Consider the following 25,047-nt stretch of genomic DNA (forward strand, 5'->3'; position numbering starts at 1 on the left):
TCGTCAGTGGATTTAGTCCCAATCATCACGCTGCATCATGCAGCTGCCTAGAGTCCAACCTGTCCAACCAGTGCAGCCCCATCCCAACGCACCTGGCCGTTGCTGTCCTCCAGTGTGCTCTGGCTCTCCGTGTCGTCCTGGGGCGAGCTCGTCACCGAGTCCGTGTCGTCCTCCGGGGTGAAGACCACGCCCTTCCACTTGAGCAGCCCCGTGCGGCCCTCGCCGCCGCGGACGTCCGGGATTGATTCCTGATATTCGGGGCAATCTTATTATCGGCCGTCTTAGCGAGTGAGTACAGTCAGTTGCAAAAGCGACGGCCCTGTCTCCGCCGCACGCGTACCTGCAGTGCGACCTCCGTGGTGGTGCCGCCGCCCCTCGCCACCCGAGGGTCCTTGGTGACGCTGCGCCCCGCCAGCCCCCCGAGCCCCGCGCTGGGGCCGCCGGGGCCGTGCGCGCGGCACGCGGGGTGCGCCGACTGGTACGCGGGGTTGCGGTGGCTGAAGGCGCGGCTCCGGCCGCGGCCGTCCACCACGTCGACGTCCTCGTCGGGGCTGGCCGCCTCGCACGGCAGGCTGGCGAAGTCCGTCGACCGGCCGTCGTCCGTCTGGAAGCATCCGCAGCTCAGATGTTAGGAAGCCACCCACCACTGTTGGAGTGTTGGCAGCCGGCCGTGTGGACCACGAGGACGTACCCAGACGGCGTCCTGCTGGGCCGGGGAGCCGCCGAGGGACAGCTTCTGCAGGTTCCAGGTGGGCGCGTGCATGTTGCTGCTGGAGCCGCCGCCGCCCCCCGCCAGCTCCAGGAACTCGGGCCGCCGAGGCCGCAGTCCGGGCCGCTCCACGACCGAGTTGGCGGAGGAGGCCAGCGAGCTGAGCGACGAGCTGGACACGGTGGAGTCCGCCAGGTCCACGAGGGGGCTCTCCTCGCGGCCAAGACTTGTGGCGCGCCCGCTGCTTTGACTAGATGCAATCAGTTCTGTGGGAAGCAACGGTTCAAAATCAGTCTGGGCTGAGTAGAGAGAGCTCGCGATGGAGGCGTCGAACGCCGTACCGAAGGACTGCGTCCTGGTGCGCTGCTGCTGCAGGTGCGACGACGACGCCGAGCTGCCGTTGGCGGCGCCCCCCGCGCCCCGTCCGGCCGACACCTTGCGGGGCCGGCCCAGGGTGGAGGACTCGCCCGGCCGGGGCGCCATCCGCCGCACGGCGAGGTCGCTCAGCATGTCCAGCGCCTCCTTCCTGCAAGCGAAACAATACCAAGTCAAACAAGACGCTCACCTGCAAATTTACGGAGGCGTGCCAAACAAGAAAGCACTCACCTCAGGGTTTTGGGGCGGAACGCCTTGTGCGCCTCCGTGGGGGACAGCGCCGACACGGGGGTCTGCGCCACGTCGCGGTACAGCCTCAGCAGCACCGTGTCGCCGGCCTGCCGCAGGAACAGCACGGCCTCCTCGTGCGTCATGTGGCAAATGTCCACGCCGTTCACCTGCAACGCCGCCTCGGTCATGAAGAACGCACGCACACACGGCGGCCCCACACGCAAAGGCACGCCAACTTACCGCGACTATCTTATCCCCAGGCCGAATGCGGCCGTCCGAGATGGCGGGCTCGCGCACCAGGGCGCGCACGTAGTGGCCGAGGACGCTGGAGTCCTCCTTGCGCAGCGTGAAGCCCAGGCTGCCCTGCACCTTGCTCAGCGCCACCTCCAGCTCCTGCAAGGACACGACAATGAGGACGCCTGGCGCGTCAGCCGCGGCGAGGCGGTGCGTGGCGGTGCGTGGCGGGCTGCCGACGCGCCGCTCGACAGGCGCTTCCACTCACCCCGCACGAGTCCTGGCGAGACAGCCGCGGGTCGGGCAGCTGCAGGCACTGCGGCGGCTGCCGGGGCTGCATGCCGGCCTGCATGGCCAGGGAGGCGTGCGCCCAGGACGGCGGCCGCGACGGCCGGGCCACCGTCAGCACCACGTGGTCGGTCGCGGTGCGCAGCACTTCGAGCGCCTCCTGCGGACGGACGAAGACAACCGGCATTGAGCAGGCGGGCAATGAGGACGCCGAAGGCTGATTTCCGAACATGCTTTCGTCGCCCTGCCTCCCTCGCACCCACGGGGCGTCCGCAGGGCTGCGAGAGCGAGAGAGACGGCGCTTGTTCGGACCCAGCCCACTGGCGCCACCACGACAACAAGAAGGCCGTGACGCACGCTTTTCGCGTGGCGGTCACAACTACGCCAGACTCACGTGGTTGGTGAGGCCGCTGAGGGGCTCGCCGTTGACCGCCAGGAGGACGTCGCCGGGCCGGAGGCGGCCGCTCTGCCAGGCCGGCTGGTGGGGGAAGAGCCTCTTGATGCGCACCAGGCCGTCGGAGGAGCAGTCCGCGCCGCCGCACACCGAGAAGCCCAGGCCGCGCGAGCCGCGATGCAGCGGCACCGACTCGCACGCGCCTGCAAAGTGCAAAACACACCTGTGAGTCGCGGGCCGCTGGGGGAAGGGGGCGCACCACGCCGAAACAGCGTTGGAAACGGCTGAAATACACGGAGACCCGAGACAAAAAGAGGGCGGATTCGCGCTCGCGGCGCCGTGTCTTGACGTCCAGCAAGGCTGGCTCCGAACAGTGCTGGCGTCGCACTGCCTTCCTCGCACCGGACTCCACGTGAGTGCGAGGGAGACGGAGCGCAACCACTCCGAGCAGGCTTTGAGGACGACGGGTCAGGGGCGCGCGAGCAGTGATTGAAAGAGCCCCTTGGGGATGGCTGCGACGGGCGAGAGGGCGGTCCGAGCCGAGAACAGGATTTGGCGGGGCCGGGGAGGGGAGGTGGTCGCAGAGACAGCGCTCGCCCCGCACGTCCCGGGGCCGGCCGCCACGGCCACCACGGCCGCCGCCCCCTGTCTCGAGCCCGTCCGCGCCGTCCTGTCCACGGCTGTCCACCACGGACATCAAACGGGGGCGGCGTCGCATCGAAGCCCCCCGCCCTCTCTCTCTGTGCCCAGCAGCGCCGCGCCCTGCACGCCCCAGTAGGGCGCCGGCAAAAGATAAAATTAGCCGAGACAATAAATGGCGGCGGGGGCCTAACCCCGCAGCACACTGCCACTACTCATCGCTGGCCGACTCCATATTGCTCGCGGACAACAGACGGGAAACGGGAAGCATCCCCGGGTCGGCATGGCGTCGGCCAGGGCCAGGGCCGGCCAGGGCTGGCGGGCGCAAGCTAGCGCAGCGCGGCCGCGGCGCGCCGGCTGGATATAAAATAAGGGCCGCCCATAATTCAAGGCGCGTGCCGGAAATTGGGAGAGCAGCGCAAAAGGGAAAGGAAAGGGGGGGGGGCAGTTCCTCAAGCGAGCGGAGTCCATGTGGCTGGTCAGGCTTCGCAGCGCAGGGCGGCCAGGCCGCGGCCAGGCCCTGGCCCGCCCCGGGACAAGCACCCCGCCCCCCGGGCCAAGAGGATGCGGCGGCGGTGGTTGTCTTGGCGGGCTGCAAGGAGGAACGCCCGGGAACGCCCCCGCCAGCAGCGGGTGCAAGATTCGGATTTATGGTCCGCAGAGGGGCTGGGCTGGGGCGGGGCGGGGCTGGGCGGGGCAACCCCGCGCGCGTGTTTAAATATCACCCCGACGAGTTTGTTCGGGTGAGACATGACAAATTCGGCGCGCGTAAATCGTGTCCGCTGGCGTCGTCGGGACACGACGACGGCACGGAATAACCGATCGTCGTATTATTGCATCACAGTGCCGCCGAACGGGCAGCGCTGTGCCCCGCACTGATGGGTTGTTACACACTCGCAATTTGCCGATGGGACCGTCGATTGCAGGGCGGCAGGGCGGCCCGGGCCGGACCGCCAATGGACCGCCACCGCCACCCCTCTTCACCTTTCACTGTCCGACAGGGGAAACAGGCGGGGGACACGCGGGACGTGTGTACCACGCACACACTCTCACAAACACACGCACACACTCTCACGCCCACACACTCACAGACGCGCGCGCTCGGAAAGAGATAAAACAATTCCCCGGGACGGACGATAGGAATCCCGTTAGAAGGGGGTGGGTGCCGGTGGGTGCTGCTCGGTGCTGCTGATGATGCTGAAAGGGAGGGTGGGGGGAGCGGGGCTTTGTCAACACTCGGGGGGCGCCGCGCAGCAGGCCCGACGCGGGCCGCACTAATCCGGCCGAATCCTGCCGCACCAAGGAACTCATTCCGCTCGGCCCGCGAATGGCGCCGAATGGCCCGGCCCGTTTCATAAACGGCGGCCCGTTCCCCCAAATATGAATCACTTGGCTGCCTGACCGGATTGACCTCTTTCCCCCATGTGGACACAGTGGACGCACGCCCCCGGGCCAACGGGCACCAACGGGCTGCCGCTCTGCAGATTGCCTTTTTTTAGGGAGGGATGGAGGGACGCTGCGTTCTGCCTATGCAGGCGGATGTCGCGTAGATTGCCTATCTTCCCCCGCAGCCGGCCGGGGGAAGGACCAGTCAGTCCAGTTCCAGTGTGACAACTCCGCCTCGATTTGGCCGCGAGTGCGACGATAGTGTCACTCTCTCTGTCCCTCCGCGTCCCGCCCGCCCGGCCCGTCACAGGCATTGGCATTGGCGGACGCCAATTGGTTTTTCGTGACACTGATGGACAGCCTGAGGCGTCTATTTCCCGCCAACTAATCCGAAACAGCGCGGCAAACCTCCGGCTCGGAAACACAAAACTTGTTTTGATTTGTTTTTGTTTTTGCTTTTTGAAACACGTACCCGACATGTCGCCGGGGAAGTGCTTCTCGTCGTCCGGGGAGCGCTCCGAGGCGTAGCCCAGGTCCAGCAGGTCCTTCTCGGACACGCAGGGTGACGCGGGCGTGATGTTGTTGTTGTCGCACGCGTCCCGCTGCGCCGCGTCCAGGTGGTTGGGCAGGGAGCCGCACAGCTTGTACCTGAAAAACAACAACATTCAATGGAGGATCTGCAGGCGGCGGCGCCGCGGGGAAGGCCCGCATACCGTGTGTTTGCATGGAGATGGGGGGGGGGGTGAAAAAACGCATCGATAACCGAAGACGCAGCACGCAGCCAACCCCTCCGCCGTATCCATCCCGCTTGCCGCGCCTGCCAGTGGGCTGCCAGCGCGGGCTGCCAGCGACGCCCGCCTCGCGAGCGTCGTGCGCAAACGGAGGAAGATAGGTTAAATATTTGCGATATCGCTCAGAGCGGCTCCGCCTGCTCGGCGTGCGTGGAGCCAGACAAACTAAGTTGCCCGATAAGGGAAAGTGGGCGAACAATTTGCTGGCCCCGGCGCCCGGCGCGCGGTCCAAACTTCACCGGGGACGCGTCGCCACCTCCCTGGCCTCGGCCTCCACTTCGGCCGGCCGTGACGGCCAGGGGAATCCGGGGCTCAACTTTATCGCAGACGTATTTTCTGGCAAACTTCTGTATTTTTTCGATGAACAAAATACAAAAGCTTGCTGTTTGTTTTTCGTTTTCGTTTTGCTGCACTGATTTTCCAGTGGGTGGTAAGAGCACTCCTAACTTCCCCTCTTTCCCCTTCTTCCCCTTACCTGAGATGCCGGTGGCAGTCGTCGCCGGCGTGGTTGTGGTGGTGGCTGCAGTTGTAGTCGTTGTGGTTGAAGTGGTTGCCGCGGTGGCGGTGGCGGCCGCATGGCGCCAGCAGCCGGCCCAGCTTCTCGCCGGTGCACAGCGAGCCCGAGGACTGCGTGCGGCGCCCGAGCAGGCCTTGCTGGCCGTGGCCGGGCTTGCCGGGCTGCTGCCTGCTGCCGCTGCTGCCCATGTCGTCTAGGGCCCCTAGGGCCGCGGGTGGCGGCGTGTGCGTCGAGTGCGTGTGGCCGGCCGCGCTGCCGCTGCTGCTAGAGTGGTGGCGACCTCGGTGAACGCGGCCAAGGCGGCGCGCTGCTGTCTCCGTGGCTGCTCGGCCCGGCTGCCCGGCATGCTGGCCGTCGCATGCTGGCCAGTGGCGGTCGTGGCGGTCGCCGTCCTCCTCGTCGTCCGAGAGCTCGGCAGGCGGCGAAGGCTGCGGCGGCGGCACCGGCATGGAGCGCAGGGCGGGTGCCATGGCCGAATGTCGCTCGGCATCGTCAACCCGATCGCCTGGAACAGAACAACAACAACAGTAAGAGGCTGCCGATTCGCCGATGTCGCGAGGAGCAGCAGCCACGGCGAGGACTGCGGCGGAGGTTCAGACAAAGGCAGCGCCGTGGTACTACAACCAACAAAGCGCGGCGAAACAACAACACACGCCAGGCCGCCGCCAGGCGCACTTCTTAGATTCGCCGAGCCCGCTCGCTGGGGGCGGCCGCGCTGCCGCATGCGACTCTCGACGCCAAACGGAACTATCACTGCAGTCTCGCATTCCACTTGATGATGCCGAGGAGCCGCGCGCCCCCAACTTTGTTGTCGTGGAGCACATGGCTTTTTTCAGCACCGCACTCGCTCGCTGGCTGACGGCCCCCAGAGATCTTTGTCGGGGGAGAGAGGGAGGGGAGCAGAAGAATCACGCAATAACGCGAGGAGGGGGAGGGGAGATGGCGAGAGACCTGGGGCTGTTTTTCAATGACCGGCCTGCAGGCTGGTTCCGAACAGGACTTCGGTTGCTCCGTCTCTCTCACGCAAGGGCCGTCCTGCAAGGTTTCGAGAGAGATGATTCGGACAAGGGACAAGGGCTTCTGCCGGACACCGTGGCGAGGTGTCGGCGGCAGGCTGCCGCAGGCACGGCCATGCTGCGGCCCGCGCAGTGACACCTCGTTACACCGTGAAATTGGCCCTGTGTGTCCGGGGTAGGGGGTGGGGGGCTCTCTGGGGCCGCAGTGTGGTTTCGCCGCGGCAGGGGTGGCGGTGCCGGTCGGGCTGGTGCACAAATAAAATGGCATTCTTCCTCGCCGACAGAGGGGCTTTGATTGGTCCAGCGGCGCGCGGCCGCGCTGCGGACGCCGGCCGAAATGAAAACTTCTCCCGCAGAGCGCGGGGCGCGGAGCGAGTGCTGAGCTGGCACCGCCCTGTCAAAGCAGTGCCGGACGGGGAGGACAGGCCGGACAGGCCGGACAGGCGGGGGATGCGGGATGTGGCTTCTCCGAAACAAGTTGCCGTCCCCCGAGGAGGCCGAGGCCGGCCAGGCCGTCGCCGTGGTGGGCGGCCGGAGACGAATGACGAGGGCCTTTATGGGCGGCCCTCGGCTGGCCCTCGGCCCTCGCAAGGTAATGATGATTGAGGGCTGCCCGGGCGGACGCCCCGGATTGGCGCGGCGTCCCGCTGACCTCGCCGACGAGGAAGGGAGGACGGAAGGAAGTCGCCCGGCGTCGGTGTCGGCCCGGTCGGCATGGCCGTCGGCATGCCGGGGAGGGCTGGCTCATCGGCTCGCCCACTTGAACGCGCACTCCACTGGAAGCTAGGGGCAAGCCGGCAAGGCAGGGCCTGGAAGGGCAGGCTGGGGCAGCACGCCGACCTAATGCCTAATGCGCTCGCTCATCCCCGTCGCCTTCCTCTCGCCCGCCGCCCAGCCCGAAGCCCGGACCGACGCCCGGACCGACGCCCGGCGCCGAAGGCAGGCGGACAAGAGGACCACTCAGCAAATGAGGCTTGAGCTTGTTCCGCCAACGTTGCGGCCACGGAAGCCGAATGGAGCCGGGCCACCCTTTGTCCGCGTCGCCGTGCCACTGCCGTGCCTCTCGTCCTTCGCCCCACTCGAGGGCCACTCGCCGCGGCCCCATTTGCCTCTCGGTTTCGCCACACCTTTTTCCGGCAGAGATTTAGCCGCTCTACGCGTTCAATAACTCAGTCTGGACCGCCTCGAGTGAGAAGTTATTCAGGGAGGCGCGCAGCGCGCAGCACCGCGCATTGCATCGCGAGAGGGGCGCGTTTCCGAACACCTGGCGGGGCTCATGCAGGGCGACGCCGCCCCGCCACCACTCTCGCCATCCCCCGGGAGGAAGGGGGCCCGAAGGGGGCCCGAAAGGGAACCCGAAAGGGAACCCGAAGGAACGATGCCCTGCGTCGTCCTTTGTGCGACGTCTCGCTGAGAGCACGTCGCGCGATACCGCACTTACACTCACTCACACACACACTCACACACACACACACACACACATACACACACGTACGCGTCCACCATCCCCATCCATCCATCCATCCATCCATCCATTGACATCGCCCCGTGCGGCGGAGCCATCCGTATGCGTCACTCGTCGCCATGTCGCCATGCGACAAAACTGCAGTGCATCGTCGTCGGGGGAAAGAGAAAACTTGCGGCGCGGCTTTGCGACTTTGGCCAAGTCAATCACGACAAGGAGCTGCTTGGCTGTCGGCTCTGTGCGCAGAGTGCAGAGCAGCGCGCCCGGAAGGGAGCGTCGGCGCCCGAGTGCGAGGGGTTGCCTATCTCACGGCTGCGCGCTGCGCGCTGCGCGCCACAGAGTCCAGCTCAGCGCGGCGGCGCCGGTTGTCTGTCTAGCAATGGCTGACCCGGCGTGGAGCGCTGCGCTGGACATCACTCGGCCCCGACCCGCCTGTCTGCGACGGTCTGCGACTGCGGCCGTCCGTCTGTCCAGTCTGCGCAGCCTGTCCATGCGGAAGGCCGTTAACAATGACAGGCAGAGCCGATCCGGGCGACGCGCAGGAATACACGGCGCCCGGCAACACCGCCAGCCACGTTCGTCGCTGTGGCGATGCCGGCCGACAGGGCCAACAGGCGTCGCGACGTCCAGGACAGCACGGCCGGGCGGAGGGAAAAACGGAATCACGAAGTAACAAAATGATTTGGACTTCAGAACTCGGCCTACGGCGCGGTTCCCCTCGCACGCAGGGGCTGGTGCGGTCTGCCGGCAGGGTGAGGGTGAGCATGAAGGGGTGGGGAGTCGGAGGGGGACTGGGGGCCGCGGGTGCGGAACGGCGCGGAGCGGTGAGGTAGAGGTGCACACATTCGTCTCCACACAACTCCGCGCTCCGCTGCCCCGGGCACGGTGCGCGGCGCGGCGCGCGGTATGTGGGCTTGGGGTGTCAAATCTCTGCGACCAAGGGGCCCAACCGGGCCCAACCCACCCTCACTCACTCCAACGCTCACACACACACACACACACAATGGCGCTGCGGATAGCACGGCGACGGCGAACTTGACGGCGTCACAAGGCGACGACGCGGCCGCATCGCCGGGTTATTGAGCAATGCGATTCCGATCCAATTCCCAATCGGCGGCGCCACTCGCCTCGCCCCGCCCCAGGCCGCGCCTCGCGACGACAGCCGTACCGTCATCTTTCCCATCTCTTCGTCCGAGAAGACCCAGAGAGGAGAGAAAACAAATCCTGCGCGCCGCGCGGCGGCCTCAGATGAAAGCGTGTGGGGTTGTGTGTTTGAGTGAGGGTGTGTGTGTGTGTTTTGCCCCCAGCGCGTCCTCACCGCCTTCCTACATCCCCGTCGCCGAGCTCCCTTCCGGCTTCCGCGTGTGTGACTGGGGTCCGGATGGGGCGGGGCGGGGCGGGGCGGGGCGGGGCGGGGCGGCGACACTGGGGGCGCGGCGCACCGGTACGGCCCACGGCCTTTGCTGCACTCATATTGAATTCGGCGGCGCTGCGGCGGTGCCACCACCTCGGTGCCTTATTGTCGGCATTCAGTGCCTTGGCGTGCTCGGCGCTCTGCGAGATGGGGCAGGCGGCGGCATCGAAGCAGCTTCAGCGCTCCCACTCGGAGGCCTGCTTCGCGGGCTGCTTCGGGACCGGCCGACCGGCCTGGCAGCCGCGCCGGCCAGCCTGGCGCCAACGGCGCCGACGTGGTCCGGTGGGCAGATGCCCCACTGGCAAACCTCACTTCGCATACGCACAGCAGACAAAGGAACGCAAAAAAATCTTACAGCAGCGCGACCTTAAATATGTATAAAACCTGTGATTGTAGTTTTTGTCATAAGAAAACTCCGGAGGAGTTGTCCGGCGTGTCGTCCGCCGCCTCGCGGAGGCACTCGTTCGCCTGCAAGCGATTGAATTAGTGCGAGGCGTAACGCCGTGCCCAGCGGCGCAGCCACATCGCCACACTTTGAATTAGCCCGGCCAGCAGAGCGTGCCGCGTTCCCCGTTTTTGCGCTCAAAACGGAGCGCGCGCCGCCGGCCTGGCAAAGGGCCTGGCCTCGTGGCGCTAAGTACCTGAGAGGCAATTCCCCTGACAAACTGAGGGCCAGGTCAACTCGGGGGTAACTCGGGGGTAACTCGGGGGTAACTCGGGGGTAACTCAAGGGGAAGTCGGGGGGAAGTCGGGGGGAACTCGGGGGGAAGTCGGGGGGAACTCAGGGGGAAGTCGGGGGGAACTCAGGGGCAAGTCGGGGGGAACTCGGGGGGAACTCGGGGGGAACTCGGGGGCAAGTCGGGGGGAACTCAGGGGTAACTCGGGGGCAAGTCGGGGGGAACTTGATCGACTCGCCCAAACACTAGAAATACGCTCCAAACTAGCACCGTTGCCTTTGTCTCGTTGCCCCGATTCTAAAAATGCCCCTACTTGCCCCTCTAGCTCAGCGGTTCCCAACCTTGGGGTCGCGACCCCAAATGGGGTCGCGAAAAAAATTTTGAGGGGTCGCGGCGAGGTGGCTGGGGTCGCCTGGGGTCGCGGTGGTTTCCCGGCTGGCCCACACGCCGAGCACTGGCTGCTTAAATGCCGCAAAGTTGATCAAAACGGTCACAAATGTGTGTAAAAGATCGTGTTTTGGGTCGACTTTAAGCATCCACTGCTTCTGATCCGAGGCGGTAAATCGCCCTCCCTCAACGGGCAATTGGTCTTTGGACCTTCCTTTTGCATGCCTTTGTTACGGAGTGCAATTATCTGCCTCAGTTTGGAAGCAGTACTGCCGCAAAGTTGGTCTAAACAGTCACAAATGTCTGTGAAAAATCGTGTTTTGGGCCGACTTTAAGCATCCACTGCGTCTGATCCGAGGCGGTAAATCGTCCTCCGTCAACGGGCAATTGGTCTTTAGACCTTTCTTTAGCATGCTTTTGTTACGGAGTGCGATTATCTGCCTTAGTTTGGGAGCAGTTTTGCCGCAAAGTTGATCAAAACGGTCACAAATGTCTGAAAAATCGTGTTTTGATCAACTTTGTGGCAAAACTGCTCCCAAACTAAGGCAAATAATCGCACTCCGTAACAAAGGCATGCTTAAGGAAGGTCTAAAGACCAATTGCCCGTTGACGGAGGACGATTTACCGCCTCGGATCAGACGCAGTGGATGCTTAAAGTCGGCCCAAAACACGATTTTTCAGACATTTGTGACAGAGTCGTGATAGAGTCGATCAAGTTCCCCCCGACTTGCCCCCGAGTTACCCCTGAGTTCCCCCCGACTTGCCCCCGAGTTCCCCCCGAGTTCCCCCGAGTTCCCCCCGACTTGCCCCTGAGTTCCCCCCGACTTCCCCCCGAGTTCCCCCCGACTTCCCCCCGAGTTCCCCCCGACTTCCCCCGACTTCCCCTTGAGTTACCCCCGAGTTACCCCTGAGTTACCCCCGAGTTACCCCCGAGTTGACCTGGCCCTCAGTTTGTCAGGGGAACGCGACGACGAGCCGACGAGAGTCGTCAGTGTCGTCTGGCGGGCGAGGAGTCACCGCCGCCAGCGCGTGCGATATGCCAGCCAAAGTAAGGAACAAATGTTTTCTCTTCGGAGGTTTTTGTTTCGCTTTCCTGCTTGTCCGCCCCAGTGGCCCGAGCAGTCTCGCCGGTGGTGTGGAAGGGCGTCGTGCTGCTGGGGTTTTGCACGGCGCCTTCCTCCCGGCCGGACTGTGCGATGCGCCCCGCCGCCAGCCCCGCCGCCACGGCTCGCCTCCTGCCCAGCGCCATGACGACACGCTTCCGGCGTAGCAGAGGACCGGACCGGGCTGCGGACCGTGGCTGCGGACTATGGCTGCGGACTATGGCCCCGGACCATGGCCTCGGTCCAGGCCTCGGTCCAGGCCTCGGTCCAGGCCTCGGTCCAGGCCTCGGTCCGGCTGCTCCAGATTGATCGAGGACGACGCCGTCTTGCAGAACGCACACGCGGAACGGGCGGAACGGTTAGCAGGCGCCGAAAAGCGGAAACCAGCCTCCAGCACTCCTTCTCATTCCAGTCACTTTACGTCCGTTTTCATAAAAAAAATCGAGAGAAAAAAATGTATAAAAATCTCGAACGCGGCCTGTGCTGGTGTCAGCTGCCGGTTCGAAGCGAGGCCCGACACATTTTTATTTTCCTCGCAGCATACCAAACAGACGCTTTCCCCTGCTCGCTTTTATACCCCGGCCCCCCCCAGCTGATTTGGGATACACTTTTTGACGACGGCATCGGCCCGATGACGTCACTGTCACGGCCCCCGGCCAATGGCAGCCAATGGCAGCCAATGGCCACGGCCACTCCCGGCATGGAGATGAGCCGCTCTGGCTGCAAGGATGGCCCTGGAATGGGTTATGCGGATTAGTTCCATCACCTGGCGGGCGGGGCGCTGCCGGCGCTCTGCCGACGCGTGCAGTGCGGTGTGCGGTGTGCTCTCGTTAGCCTCACGAGCCGTGAGAGCGCCGACCCTGCCGCCCCGCCCCGCCCCGCCCACCACGGAATTTAATTACCACTTGGATTGCACGGGCATCATTGTGCTGGTCCCGACAAGGCTCGGCCAGGGCGAGGGCCGGGCAGGGCAGGGCAGGGCAGGGCAGGCCCCGCAGTGACAGACTCCCTTCACCGCGACTGCACACGACGCCACGTCGCGCCGCACGGCCGTCGGCAGGTTTCTGCTGAAAAGGCGAACGGAGCACTCCGCCGGAGCATCTCCCATTTCTCAGTGGCGCGGTGGCGGCGCGGTGGCGGCGTGCCGGAGCGACGGACAGAGAGAGAGAGGGAGAGACGTCAGCGAGATAACCGAGTCGTTACTCTTCGCATGCGCGTAATGAGGCCAAGAGTGCGCCACCTGCTGCACGCAGACTAATTTCAAACCGTGGTTTCACCGCGCCGTCTCTCTCGCACGCCGACGGAGCGGCCCGCGAGCGCGACAGAGACAGCGCGACTGGTGCACGCGCGTGTCGCGCTTGTCACGCCGTCGACGCGGTCGGCACGCAGCTTGCCGGTGGCCGCGGCCGCACGGAGCGCGGCACAGAGTAGGGGCTGCCACTTCGGAAAGATAGGGAAAAGGGCCGCATTTTTTGGTCGTTTCATTATTTTTGGAGGGAAAGGCTCCGAGGGCGGCAGGCAGGGCGGCCTCATCTCGCCTCATCAACATAAATACATAGTAGGGCCGAGCCGGCCGAGCCGGCCGAGCCCTCTGACGGTAACAGGTGTCTGATCAGTAAAGGGCGAAAGCCCTTCCTCCCTTCCAGGCCTTGAGCGGAAAAAATAGCGGGGCTCGCGGGAGACGCGCGCGAGAAACAGAAAGGGACTACCGGGCGGCGATAGATAAGTCTGAAAGGCGTTACCTCCCCGCCAATCTCATTTGGCTTTTCTTATCAAGCAAATTCAAGTCGGCGCACCGGCTGGGGTCGATAGAGGCAGGCGGTCCGTGGCTGCCCTGCCCTGCCACGCCCTGCCACGCCCTGCCACGCCCTGGCACGCCACGGCCTCGGCCCCCCTGCGAAATTCCGCCTGGCCAGTCGCCATTGCCGCATGACGAATTTATACCGCGGGGAAGAAAAGTGCGGGGTGTCTCGGTGTCTCGGCGTGCCGACTCGGCAGAGATAGCCGTGATGGACGACGGACACGTCGGGGGCGGCCGCACGCGAAACACTTTTCTCTTTTTGTAAAACAAAAAGAAAAGAGAGATAGAAATACATAAATAAACCAATGCCGCATTGAGAATCACCGCTCACGGTGAGTGCAATTTGCATGGCTGGGCCGTTCATTAGGTCTCAGTCTCGCTCACCACCTCCACGCTCACCGCCGCGCTCACCGCCACGCTCACCGCCACGCTCACCGCCACGCTCACAGCCACGCTCACGGCCACGCTCACCGCCACGCTCACGCGCAGGCAGAGGGCGGCGCCACGCGTGGGCCCTGATCTGTCTCTGGAAATGAATTATTCTATTTGCACGGCGGCGTCTCGCATTCCAGCGGGGTGCGAGCCTGGAGCCTCCAGCCAGCCAGCCGGAGGGGGAGTGACAGACAAGCTGCAGCCCCGCTGGAAAAGCTTTTTGGCACGGCGTCCGGCCTCCAGCCCAGCCTCCAGCCCAGCCTCCAGCCCTCCAGGCAAGGGCCAAGGGCCAAGGGGTTGCTGGCCCGATTTGCAATTCATTCCAGCGGGGTGCGCCCGGGCGCCGTGTCGGCGCTTGTCTCGTGCTCGCCGCCCTTCGCGCCCCCGTTGAACAGCGCCGCAAATCAGCAGTGCCGCCGCGAAGCACCGCGAAGAGGCCCTGTCCAACTTTTGCCGAGCGCCTGAAAGTAGGCAAAGCTTCTCCCTGCAGACGTCGGTGTGGAGCGCGTGGCCTACCCTGCCATAACGCCTGCGGAGCGCCGGGTAGGCCACCCGGTCTACGCTGGAGTCTCCTCCAACGGGATGTTGCCCACTTTTTCCTGTTTTTTTTTTCTGGCAACGCTTCCGAGCGGGCTGCGGCGGCGCGGTCTGGAGGGCCTGCCAGCCAGCAGGGCAGTGTTTCTCCGGGGCCGCTGGGTCGCCGCTGGGTGAGGCCGGCCGGGACATCAATTCATGCCGGCCGAGGACCGAGGACCGAGCGAGCTCAAGTAACGAGCATTAAGAAGAATCTGTGAGGGCGAGGCGGTGCCAGCTATTTGTTAAGAGCAGAGGGGGCGGCCGAGCCCACAGCGCCCACAGCCTGCCCAGGACCAGGAACGCGGAAGGAGCGGGGTGATCGGGAATTTTTTCGCGTGAAAGGGCAAAAGGGGTACATTTTTTCGACCTGGGAAGGAACGTAAAATAACGCCAGACACGCGGGAAGCAAATTTGGCCTGGACACTGGAAAATGAAATAGCAGGCAGAGCCGCGCCGGCAGTGGGGCAAAGAATAATCCGGACGGGCAGACGAGAGGCGGCCAGGCGGGTCGCGAGGCGGGAATTGGCCAAGTGGAAAATGAAGCAATGCAGTCGGCTAGGTACACAGAGCGGCGTGGCGCGGCGCCGTCTGGAGGCCGTCGCCGGCAGAGGTGCAAGCGGGTTGGGGCGGGGCCCGCCGCGGGGGACGACGATGGGGTGCTCGCTCCATGCCGGCCTCGACGCCGGCCTCGACGCCGGCCTCGATAGTGGCTGGGCTGTGGTCACGCCCGGCATGCACGTGGCTGGTCATGGGGGACCTCCCCGCACGTTGGCCTGGCCCACTGGGCACGCTGGGCACGGCCACGCGTGTGCTCCCTGATACGGCCCTTTGTTGCCGAAACCGCGCGGCAACGCAAACACCGAGCAGCGGCCCCGGCCAGGCCAAGGCGGGGCAGGGCCCGGCAGGCCCGGCAGGGCGGATCCACCTGGCAGCGCGGGGCCGCTGCGCTACGCTTCGCCCGGGGCGCGGCCTAGACGTGCCCTCGCATGCCTCCATATTGCTTCTAAGCGTCTTCCCCTCGGGGGCTTACATCGTCCGGGGGAGGGCCGAGGAGGGAGGGGGCAGAAGGGCTTGCCGAAGGGGGCCGAACCGAACATGCCATATCTCATGAGAGGGCGAGACATCTGTGCGACCGCCCCTGCGTGGCGCGGCGTGGCGCGGCGTGGCTGGCGGGGAGTAGCTCCACCACGAACCGATCCGCGCAGGCAGTGCAGGCATTCAGGCGCTGGCGCCGACAGGTGGCCTCGCCGAGGGCCTCGCCGAGGGCCTCGCCCACCGCACTCCTTGCCTCTTCCCGACTCCCACTTCCCTGCACTCCTACAAATGACACGGCAAGCAACTCCGGCGGAAACGCCGCGGGCTCGTCGTGACCGCGGGAACCCCCAACCACCTCGCAGCCGACGACGCCACCCCAGCCACCCAGCCCTGTGCCGCAGAGTCAACTTTGACGGGGCGACAAAAGGAACGGCGGAGGCAAAGACACCCTATTCCCCCACCCCTCCCCAAGCCGAGAATAAGGGTCGCGAGATTCGTGCATGAAACGCATGCAGCCCCTGCTCTGCCCTGCTCTGCCCTGCTCCAGATTCCGCGGCAGTGTGCGCGCCCTGGAATGCGAGGCGCGGCGGCGCGGCGGCCCGGCGTTCCATACACCCCGACATGCTCGCTGCTTCTCACTCTTTGAAACTCCACACCCCCGCCACCATCGTCCCTTTGCTGACCTCGCCACGGTATAATCGAAATATTTCCCCCCGACTCGATCTAATTTGAGTCAACATAGTTAAAAGTTTCCGACGGTCGTGCGATTAAGGGAGTTTCCAGCGCGCGGCCGCGCGGCGGGCCCTGAAAGGGATATGCCACGGTGTCCAGACCCAAACAAAAACCCAGACGCCACTCTAATGCGAGTAGCCTAACTCGTCCAGGTGAAAAGAAAAACGAAAGCGGGACTCGAACCCCTTGCTCGGACTCGAATAAACAACAAGCAGATCGCAATCGCTGCGCGTTATATTAATCACTTTTATGCCCACGGACTATAAACATACAGACTCGCCTTGAATTGGGCAGTCTGAGGGCCAAAAGGTAACAGTCACTATTTCTAATGCTTTCACATACTCATGACGTTCTTATCGGTGGTTTCTTTCACATGCTACACCCACGATTTTGTCGATGACACCAGACGAGATACGGTTATCGTGAACAAATTTCCTAGAAGTATTTAAGCTTGCGGTACAATGTGGTACCCCACACGATTTGCTCTTTTAGCGATAACACTTAAAATTTAAGTGTGAAGTGAGAACACTCATCCTCTAAAATACTAACCGAGGACACATGTTGAGTGTTTCAAAAAATTGTCGTTAAGCTATAATTTTAGCGTGTGGACCTTCCAGTCTAATGGAGCAAGAATCCATTCATTTCCTCACGAAAAAACCCACGCAGGCCAGCGGTTTATACTACCCCCACAAGGCCAGTTCACGAGCCAATGTATTTATTACAAAAGTTTGTTTTCCTTTCCTGATTAGACTGCAACACCGATAATCCCGCACATGATAGGGCAAGCAGATGGCTCGCTTTAGTGCTATCCATAGGGGCGACCTGGTGCTAGTCCGCTCAATCGGCCTTTGTCGCCCTCATCGAACGGTGAGTGTACGACACGCGTCGCTAGGTGGTCTTCTCCATAGACCACCCTCCATGTTCTATGTTCAGCCCTCGCCATGCCCATCACTTTGTACGGCCTCAACACCAGCCCCCCGGTGCGCGGGGTGCGTCTGGCCGCGAAGGCCATGGGCATCGAGTTCGACTGCAAGTCCGTCGACGTCCTGTTGGGGGAGGAAATGAAACCAGAGTTTCTCAAGGTCAGTGCATTATGTATTGTAGATACGTTAAAGACGTGTTGCCGCCATCTTCTTATGATTCTATTTTTTTTACGGAGAGTGAAATCTTTACAGATCAATCCACATCACACTGTGCCAACTATCGTGGATGGAGACTTTGTCCTTTGGGATAGGTTAGTATTCAGTGGCACGAAGACTTTTTTTATCCTCTGTGTTTGTGACGTCCACGCGATTTCCGCAGCCATGCCATCGTGACGTACCTCGGTGACAAGACCGGCAACGACGCCTGGTACCCCAAGGACATCAAGAAGAGGGCCACCCTGCAGCAGCGCCTGCATTACAACAACTCCGTCCTCTTCACGAGGTTCAGGGCCTACGTGGTGAGTGTGGCACCACTGCCGTTTCAAGGATGTCAGAGCAAAGCAGACCACCTACGACCTTCCCCGTTGCCCAGGACCCCATCTTCTATAAGAACGACCTGGATGTGCCACCGGAACGGATCCAGAGGCTGCAAGACGCCTTGGACCTCATGGAGCCCATCATCCACGAGGGGGGCTGGCTCGTCGGCGACCACCCCACCATCGCGGACTGCTGCTGCGTCGCCAGTGTCTCCACCATCGTGGTAAGTGACAAATTTTTTTTTGAAACTCTGTTTTATTTTTCATTAGCAAGCGTGCTCACGCAGCTCAACTCCCTTTACTTTAGCAAGTACTCCCTCAGCTGACCTTGAAGCCGAAAGTGGCTGCCTGGCTGCGACGATGTAAGAAGGAACTGCCTGGATACAACGAGGTCAACGCCCCCTTCGCCAATAAGGTCGCCGAGCATGCAGCGAAGATTCTTCGTGAGAAATGGCGCAGTTGAATCTCGTTTCGGTCATTTTTCTCTCCTGACACAGTGGTTTTTAAGTAAAAACTTTGCAATGTGTGTTGTGGAGCAGTAGGTAAGAGCGTAGAACGCCTGCAGCACACGAGGTAGGCTGTCCCGCACGGCATTGGTTCGTGGTGGAATGCCTAGCCTCCAGGGGCTCCGCTCAAAGGGACTTCCGCCCCGCGACGCGTCCACTGGCAAAGCAGTGCGACGCCATAGACCGCGGGGCACTCGGCCGCAAAACGATGCAGTTGTCGCCGCAGACGGGACGAGAATGAGAGAAAAGGGGGAAAGAGGGGCGGACGGACGCACGGGCCACTCGGCCAAATGTCAGCGCATAAATTTAACGCGGCGCCAGACGGCTGACCTTTGTTTGATGGGGGTTCGCTGCCGGGGCGGCCAAGGAAAGGGGTGGCTTGCTCGCTGGGAGGGAGACCTTGACACACCGTGCCACGCCTCAGGGCCGCCCCCGGCCGCCACCAGCTCCAGTTTTAAACTCGGCCATCCAAATTGAATTGCCGGCATCGGGGGAATCGCCTTGGCCGGGCGGCCGGCGAATGCGGGGAGTGTGGCAACAATGTACGACATACACGTCGTTCAACGCTTTTCACGAGCTCGAAACGCGCCGCAGCCCAGTCAATACCCCCACCCTCCCTTCATGACACGTGTGCCGCAGGGAGGGGGAGGGAGGGGAAAGGTGGACGTTGCGAAGAAGATTCATGTTGATTGCTTTCCGGACGATCCATAGTCCATACCAACACTGCGGGCCCGGCCGCGCGGGCCCACAGGCCGCCTCGCTGCTGTATGGCAAATTGGCAATCAATTCACCTACGCCGAGCGCGGCGGGGATCATTAATGCAGGCGTTTTAGGGATAAACTGCGCCGCCTCTCCCCACCCAGTAAAAACCCGAAACATTTTCTAGAGATCTGTTTACAAACGAGGGACATTTCAGAGCAGTCGAGCAGAGTGCAATAATTAAGGCGAAAAACGACCGCGGCTGGCGGTGGCACGGCGTGGGGCCGAGGCCTCGGCCGAGGCGGACGGACGGGCGGAAGGACAAGAGGGCGCGCTGCTTCCACGATGTCCCCGCCGGTCTGCTTCGCGCTCCGCTTCGCGTGGCTTCGACCGGCCAGCCGCGCTTCTCCGGTCGCCCGGCCGAAGCGGCCCAAGCCACTCGTAATTGACTTATGAGTCGGGCTGGGGGCTGAGCCAAGGCCGCGGTGCCGGCAGGGCCAGCCCTTGGGCCAGCCAGTGCACAGGGCGCCCTCCCTGGGCGGGCAGGCGCGCCAAACCGCGGTGCAAAGTCCAAACTAAAAGAGAGAAAAAATGCCGCGACGGCCAATTTGGGTCCGCAACTTTGGGGAATTAAAATGACGCGGCAGGAATGCAAGACGAACCGGGTCACTCCAACTGGGTCCTGGAGTCCTCGGCGAACACGTGCACGATGGGCAGCCGGAGCGGCTTCGAAGCGGCTTCGGGAAACCGCACCGGAGTTTGCTGAGGAGAGGTCTCGAGTCTCGTGGCAAACGACGTGCTGGCCAAGACGTCCGCCGGGCCGGGCCATTCCGAAAGATCGTTTGGGCACTCTGTCTCTCTCCCAGCGTGAGTGCGACAGAGACAGAGCGCCCAAACTATCCTTCGGAATCATCGGGCTACCGCCGCTGCTCCTGCTCGCCCACTTCGGGGGATAGAAGGTAGGAAGTTAACAGTGGTGCGCGCGTCACAAGACCTCCTCTTCGCAGCGAGTGTTTGCCAAAAACTGCTCAAACAATGGGTGAACCACAGTTTTGTTTGCGAGCGTTAGAACGGCAATAGAACAGTGCGCATACGGGGCAGGGTCAGCGAAGCTGAACGGGGGTTGTGAATGCCCTGGCCACACGGCCTCCCACACACAAACACACACTCGTACACACATGTACACATTGAAGCATTCCGTCTAGGAACAAACTTTTGATAAGCGCACGTACTAGCGCAGCCGACTTGCCAGCCGTCGACGCGCCCTAACTTTTGGGCACACGCCAAAGGGACTCCCCTCCCCACCCCGCCTCCTCCAAGGGCAAGGGGACCAAACAGTCCGCATCCTTGTTCCGCACATCGCCGTGAACAGAGAAAGAAGAAGACATTGTGGCCAGCGATTTCATCACGCCACTGCTTCCAATAGCCGTATGTTGTGACTGTTGTTGTCCAAATGGCGACTACTTAGCATACTGCCATAATTCATCCTTTAGCATATTTTACAGGCAAATATTTCAGGAACGTGGGGAGACGTCGGCGATAAATTTACGAATAACGGGATGAAATTAATCGATTTAGACAGACCAAGCAGTTAAATTAATTTGCTGTTTCCTCGTAAGAAGACGGACAATGAGGCAGGAACGCAGTGAGTTCTAGGACTGCAGCCGCTGCTTCCCAAAGGCCACGCCGCGCCGGAGCGGGACGAGCGGGGCGAAGGGACGAGCCCACATTCCACCGATAAAGTGATTTCTCCAACCTGAATATGCATCGCGCCGTCCACATTGGCCGGAAATCTCTCACCTCTCCCTTCCCCTTCCCTCTCCCTCTCTCTCGCCATAAAATTGGGGCAGTTTTCCTGACGCGCCGCGTGCCGTCGCATCCGCATGCAAACAGCCTGCTCTGCATCCGCGATCCAATCACACGCAAAAAGAAGAACGAGTTGGAGCTGGAGAGAGACAGAGAAAGAGGAAAAACGAGAACAGAATCCGAATTTTCTCAGCAGCAGCAGCCGCGTCGAGTTCACAGCCTTGTGCATATAGCGCCTCCTGAATGATTCCGTGCAGTACTCCCAGAACCGGATCTCAAGGCCGTTTCTCCTGCCTACGCCGTGCCGGCCGTGCCGGCCGTGCCGCGCCTCGCCCTGCTCTTTCTCCAGCCGGCCGGCGCTGGACTCCAGCCGCTGGACCAACGTGCGCCTGGCACACGCCGACTCGGCGTATCGAGACATCGAGGCGGGTGCGAGGCGGCGAGGCTGCGAGGGCGACACGTCCCGGAGAAAGCGTGCAGGCCGCGCTCCGGTCCGGGCCGCCAGGCCGCCGGGCCGCCAGGCTGCTGCACTTGATGTTGGCGGCAGGGAGACCCCCGCACATCCGGCTGGCACAAGCTTCAGCCACGCCCTGCCATCTGCGGCACTGACGCCGACGACGAGCTCAACAAGTCAATTAGCAAATCAGTGGCGTGTCACTCCCGGTCGCTGAGCAGCCCGTCAAGGAGGTGGCCCGGCCCCCGGCCCCGTCTGGAGGTCGGAAACAGTCATCGAAGGCCCAGAACCCGGCGGCCCGAGCGAGGCAGCCCAAGGCTGCCCAAGGCTGCCCAAGGCGAAGGCTGCCGGCCGGGGAGACACTTTCCCCACCGCGTCCTGCCACGTCCGGGTCACGACGCGGCGCTGCGGCCGTGCTGCAGCCGATCATCTGCATGGCTGTGCGGCGCTGTGCGGCGCGGCGCGCTCACTGACCGCGGCCAGCGCGGTCCGCTCCGTGATACACGGCCGCCACCCAGTGATGTAGCGCGCCATTGCGGCCCCGTTCCCATCCCCAGGGCCGCGGGCCGCACTGCGCGCAGTCGAAATGAAACGGGCGCAACGCCGCGCGTAGACACTAAACAGTAAACACCTCTCCGGGGACGGCGCGTCGATGTCACGCCGTCCTGAATATTCATCCGTGCTCGACATATCATTCCAGCCGGCCCGGCCGCGCGGCGGGATATTTCGTCAGTCGGCCAGCCTCCTCATCCCCGGGCGTGTGCTGCGCAGTGCTGCGCGTCAGACGGCCGATAGGTGGTGGGCTGCCTCGTGCTCTCTCTCTCTCTTTCTCCCTCTTTCTGCCTCGCGCGCGCGGCCTCGGTTGCACATCGTCACATCCTGTTGGTCAGGACGCGATGCCGGGACGGTCGGGACGGTCGGGACGGGTGGCCGGAGGTTTCGAGAGGCGGCGGCGCGCCGTGCGCTGTGCCAAGCAAGCCAAGCCGGTGCTGAGCAAGCGGTGCACGCCCTGCCCCCAATCCCACACCCTGACTGCCTGCCGCGAGAGGAGCATCGCAACTTTACTTTCCAACGGCCGGACAAGTGCCAGGATGGCCGAGCGGTTAAATTCCGAAGTTGCAGCCATCCAAACTGCTGAAAAGCCGAAGCAGAGAGAAGAGCCGGCAAATCTAGGTGTTCGGTCGAATGGGGCCGCGCGAACTGGCCGCGGCGGAAAAGTTTCAACAGTGATGTGGCCGCGCTCCGCCGCCACTACAAGAGCCCCGCGATGATGATGGCCATCTCATTACCCAGGCACCTCACGCGCCGTCTTCCTGTCCCTGGAGGCTGCCTGCGCGGTGCTGCGCGGTGCTGGGCGGTGCTGCGCGCCAGGGCAACCGCGACCAGCACCACCACCACGGACGCCATCCAAACCACCACCATTTTTCTCGTTGCGGGCCGGAAGGCGCGCCACCGCAGCACAGTGTGCTTGGTGCGGGCGGTGGGCCCTGTCTGGCTGGTGGCGATTTCACGTACTCAAAACCCAATGAGTGCGCAGGGCGCGCAGGCAACCGCAAGCTTGTTTTCCTGTTTGAAGCACGCACTCGGCCAGACTCACCGCATGTTCAAATACACACACCGACGCACATGAGCGAAAAGGAGCGAGTAAACTCGAAGCAATAAAAGACGCAGGTGGCGGCCTAGAGCGGCCACGGCGGCCCCTGGGCCTCAAACGGCCATTCGGCACTTAAACGCGGTGCTCGGTGCTCGACTCGGCCAAATCGTCACCAATAACGGCCCTCGTGCGGAACGCCGCCGACCGTCTTTATTTTGGTGGCCATTTTCGCCTTTTTCTTTTCGTTCAAAGGGGACGGAGTTGCCCGGGGCGGAAGAGGCAGGGTAAGCCTCGTGAAGGAAATATGAACGGCTCTGCTGTGGGGACAGAGGGGACGGCGAGGGAGCACGCTGAATGTTGATGATGAGGCGGGCGGGCCCTAATGCTATTGGCTGGTGGTGATGGCGTCGACGGCATGTCCCCCTCAGCCGCCCAACGAGGTTACGAGAAACGCAATAGGAATGCGTTGGCTGGACTATCGGGTCTGCCGCGCCGGTGTTGACGTATTAATTCCAAACGAGCGTCTACTGCGACCGCGGTGGACCACTGGCAATCAAAGTTTAGAACAGGACTTGTAACGAACACATGCTGGTTGCACTTGACATTCCAGCAAGAGGAATTCAATATTGGCACTGCCACGTTTTCAAAACAGTTTCAGAATTTTATCTGCCCAAGCTGGCGCTATTCTCCGGCCTACCGTGCGCCACCCACACCACGTGAAAGTCACGCAGCCCGTTGTTACGTAATATGCGCACATGATTGCATCCGGCCTAATGTCAACGAAAGACACCCCCGGGAGACGAGACGGCCTGCGCCGTGTCCTTGGGCCATTCGGCCTGGAGGCTGGCCTCGTGCTGGAGCGCGCTGGAGCGCGCTGGAGCGCGCTGGAGCGCCCTCGCTGGAATAATGCCTCCCCTGGGAGCGACAAGCTACCTTGCCTAAGGCCACGCCGCGCACCGCCGCGTGCTGCGCGTGCTGCGCGCAGTCCGGTTAAAAAGCCCTTCATCGCGACAACGCGCTGGCCGCCGCTACGCCAGCACACGCCAAGCGTCCGCCCTTTTGCTTTTGTTCACCGAATAATGAAAGAGTTGAGAGGGAGTGACTCCGGCGCGCCGCGTAGCACCGCAGCCGGCCGTGGCCCACCAGCTGGCTGTGCCTCTGGGGTAATGGCCAATTACCTTTGGCGTTCATCGCGCCGTTTATTGATTTGGCAAGGCGGAGCAAGGAGCAAGGTTGGAGCTGATCCCCGTCCCCCCGTCCCCCTCCCAGGCCGTCGCCACAAAGTCGCTGCTGAAATCTCGCAGGGGTGGATCCGCCGTAGCCGCCCCGCCATAATGCGATGAATAAAAGAGCATCAACACGCCGAGCCCCGCCCGCCTCCCTGTCTTTCATTTTCTTCACAGCGGCGGCGCAGCTTGCGCGCCCAACTAATCAGCGAGTATTGAAAGTAATAAACGTTCCAGGCGGTGGCAGCGCGCCGAAACTTGAATGGCCGTGTGGGCGATCGCCGCATGTACACTGCTTGGCGTGGATGCACGGCGTCATAGAATTGCAGTGCCGAGGGTTGGCGCATACACTGCTTGGTGTCAGAATTGCAGTGCTGAGGATTCGCGCATGACCACTCTTCCTTACGCGCCGCCGCTGAATACGGCGGCACGAGTCACACGGCCAAGATGTCACCTGCGACGGGCCGAGTGCAGCGGCCTCACTGCCGCCCCGCGGCCCCCTCCCCTCCGCGTCGTGACTCACAAATCGATGCGGCGCGGCGCGTTCCGTGCGCCACCGTCATTACCAAGTCGCAGTGGCACGGCCGCACGCCGCCTAGCGCTGGGACTAACGCAGCCTAGCAACCATCCGCACACACAATCTCCGAAAAGAGAGGGTCAGGGAGGACAACTTAGGGGAAACAACCCGTCGAGGCGAGAAGTTCGAACCCACCTTCTTTCCACGTGCAAGTGGTGGTGGCCCTGCGAGGGAAGGACCACCTCGAACCCAGCTAGAAGTAGTGTGACGGTGCCTAGGGAGAACACCGAGTCTGTCGCTGTGATCTCCGTGATCACTTAAATAGTCACGCTTCTCTAGTAATGACGATTTTACTGACTTTGAGCTGACTGTAACATCAACTTTGACTTGTCTGTTCTTCTTGGGTTGAACCGAACCAACTTTCAGTTTCTGTCTCGCGCAAGAAAGCGTCCTCCGCTCCGGCTGCTTTCTTTTCAGGGGGTTAAGCTGCTCTCGCTCCGGTCGATGGGGTGCTAATGCACCTGGGGATCTAATTATGCCGCCCTGCCCTGTGCGATGATGAAGGGCTCCGCGAAGGGCACCGT

At 62.8% G+C, this 25,047-nt stretch overlaps 2 protein-coding genes across 2 annotated transcripts in view; one reads left to right on the forward strand and one right to left on the reverse strand.

Moving 5' to 3' along the window:
- Window positions 1–25,047, reverse strand: part of LOC117652626 — a 38,210-nt gene that overhangs the window by 1,029 nt on the left and 12,134 nt on the right. The window contains exons 2-10 of the mRNA XM_034397688.1: window positions 5,523–6,069; window positions 4,729–4,904; window positions 2,232–2,434; window positions 1,818–1,997; window positions 1,556–1,708; window positions 1,316–1,482; window positions 692–1,235; window positions 341–604; window positions 93–248 (exon numbers count right to left, since the gene is read on the reverse strand). Coding sequence (XP_034253579.1) covers window positions 93–248; window positions 341–604; window positions 692–1,235; window positions 1,316–1,482; window positions 1,556–1,708; window positions 1,818–1,997; window positions 2,232–2,434; window positions 4,729–4,904; window positions 5,523–6,034 — 2,355 coding nt within the window. The 5' untranslated portion in view covers window positions 6,035–6,069. The remainder of the gene's footprint in view (window positions 1–92; window positions 249–340; window positions 605–691; window positions 1,236–1,315; window positions 1,483–1,555; window positions 1,709–1,817; window positions 1,998–2,231; window positions 2,435–4,728; window positions 4,905–5,522; window positions 6,070–25,047) is intronic.
- On the forward strand, window positions 17,004–18,207 carry LOC117652637 (glutathione S-transferase 1-like). The gene is made up of 6 exons (XM_034397717.1): window positions 17,004–17,069; window positions 17,136–17,284; window positions 17,378–17,436; window positions 17,505–17,643; window positions 17,718–17,885; window positions 17,969–18,207. Exons 2-6 carry the CDS (start codon window positions 17,144–17,146, stop codon window positions 18,122–18,124), a joined length of 663 nt encoding a protein of 220 aa, XP_034253608.1. The 5' UTR covers window positions 17,004–17,069; window positions 17,136–17,143; the 3' UTR covers window positions 18,125–18,207.

Source organism: Thrips palmi, unplaced genomic scaffold (genome assembly GCF_012932325.1).
Source record: "Thrips palmi isolate BJ-2018 unplaced genomic scaffold, TpBJ-2018v1 HiC_scaffold_10, whole genome shotgun sequence".
In the NCBI taxonomy this organism is placed as follows: domain Eukaryota; kingdom Metazoa; phylum Arthropoda; class Insecta; order Thysanoptera; family Thripidae; genus Thrips; species Thrips palmi.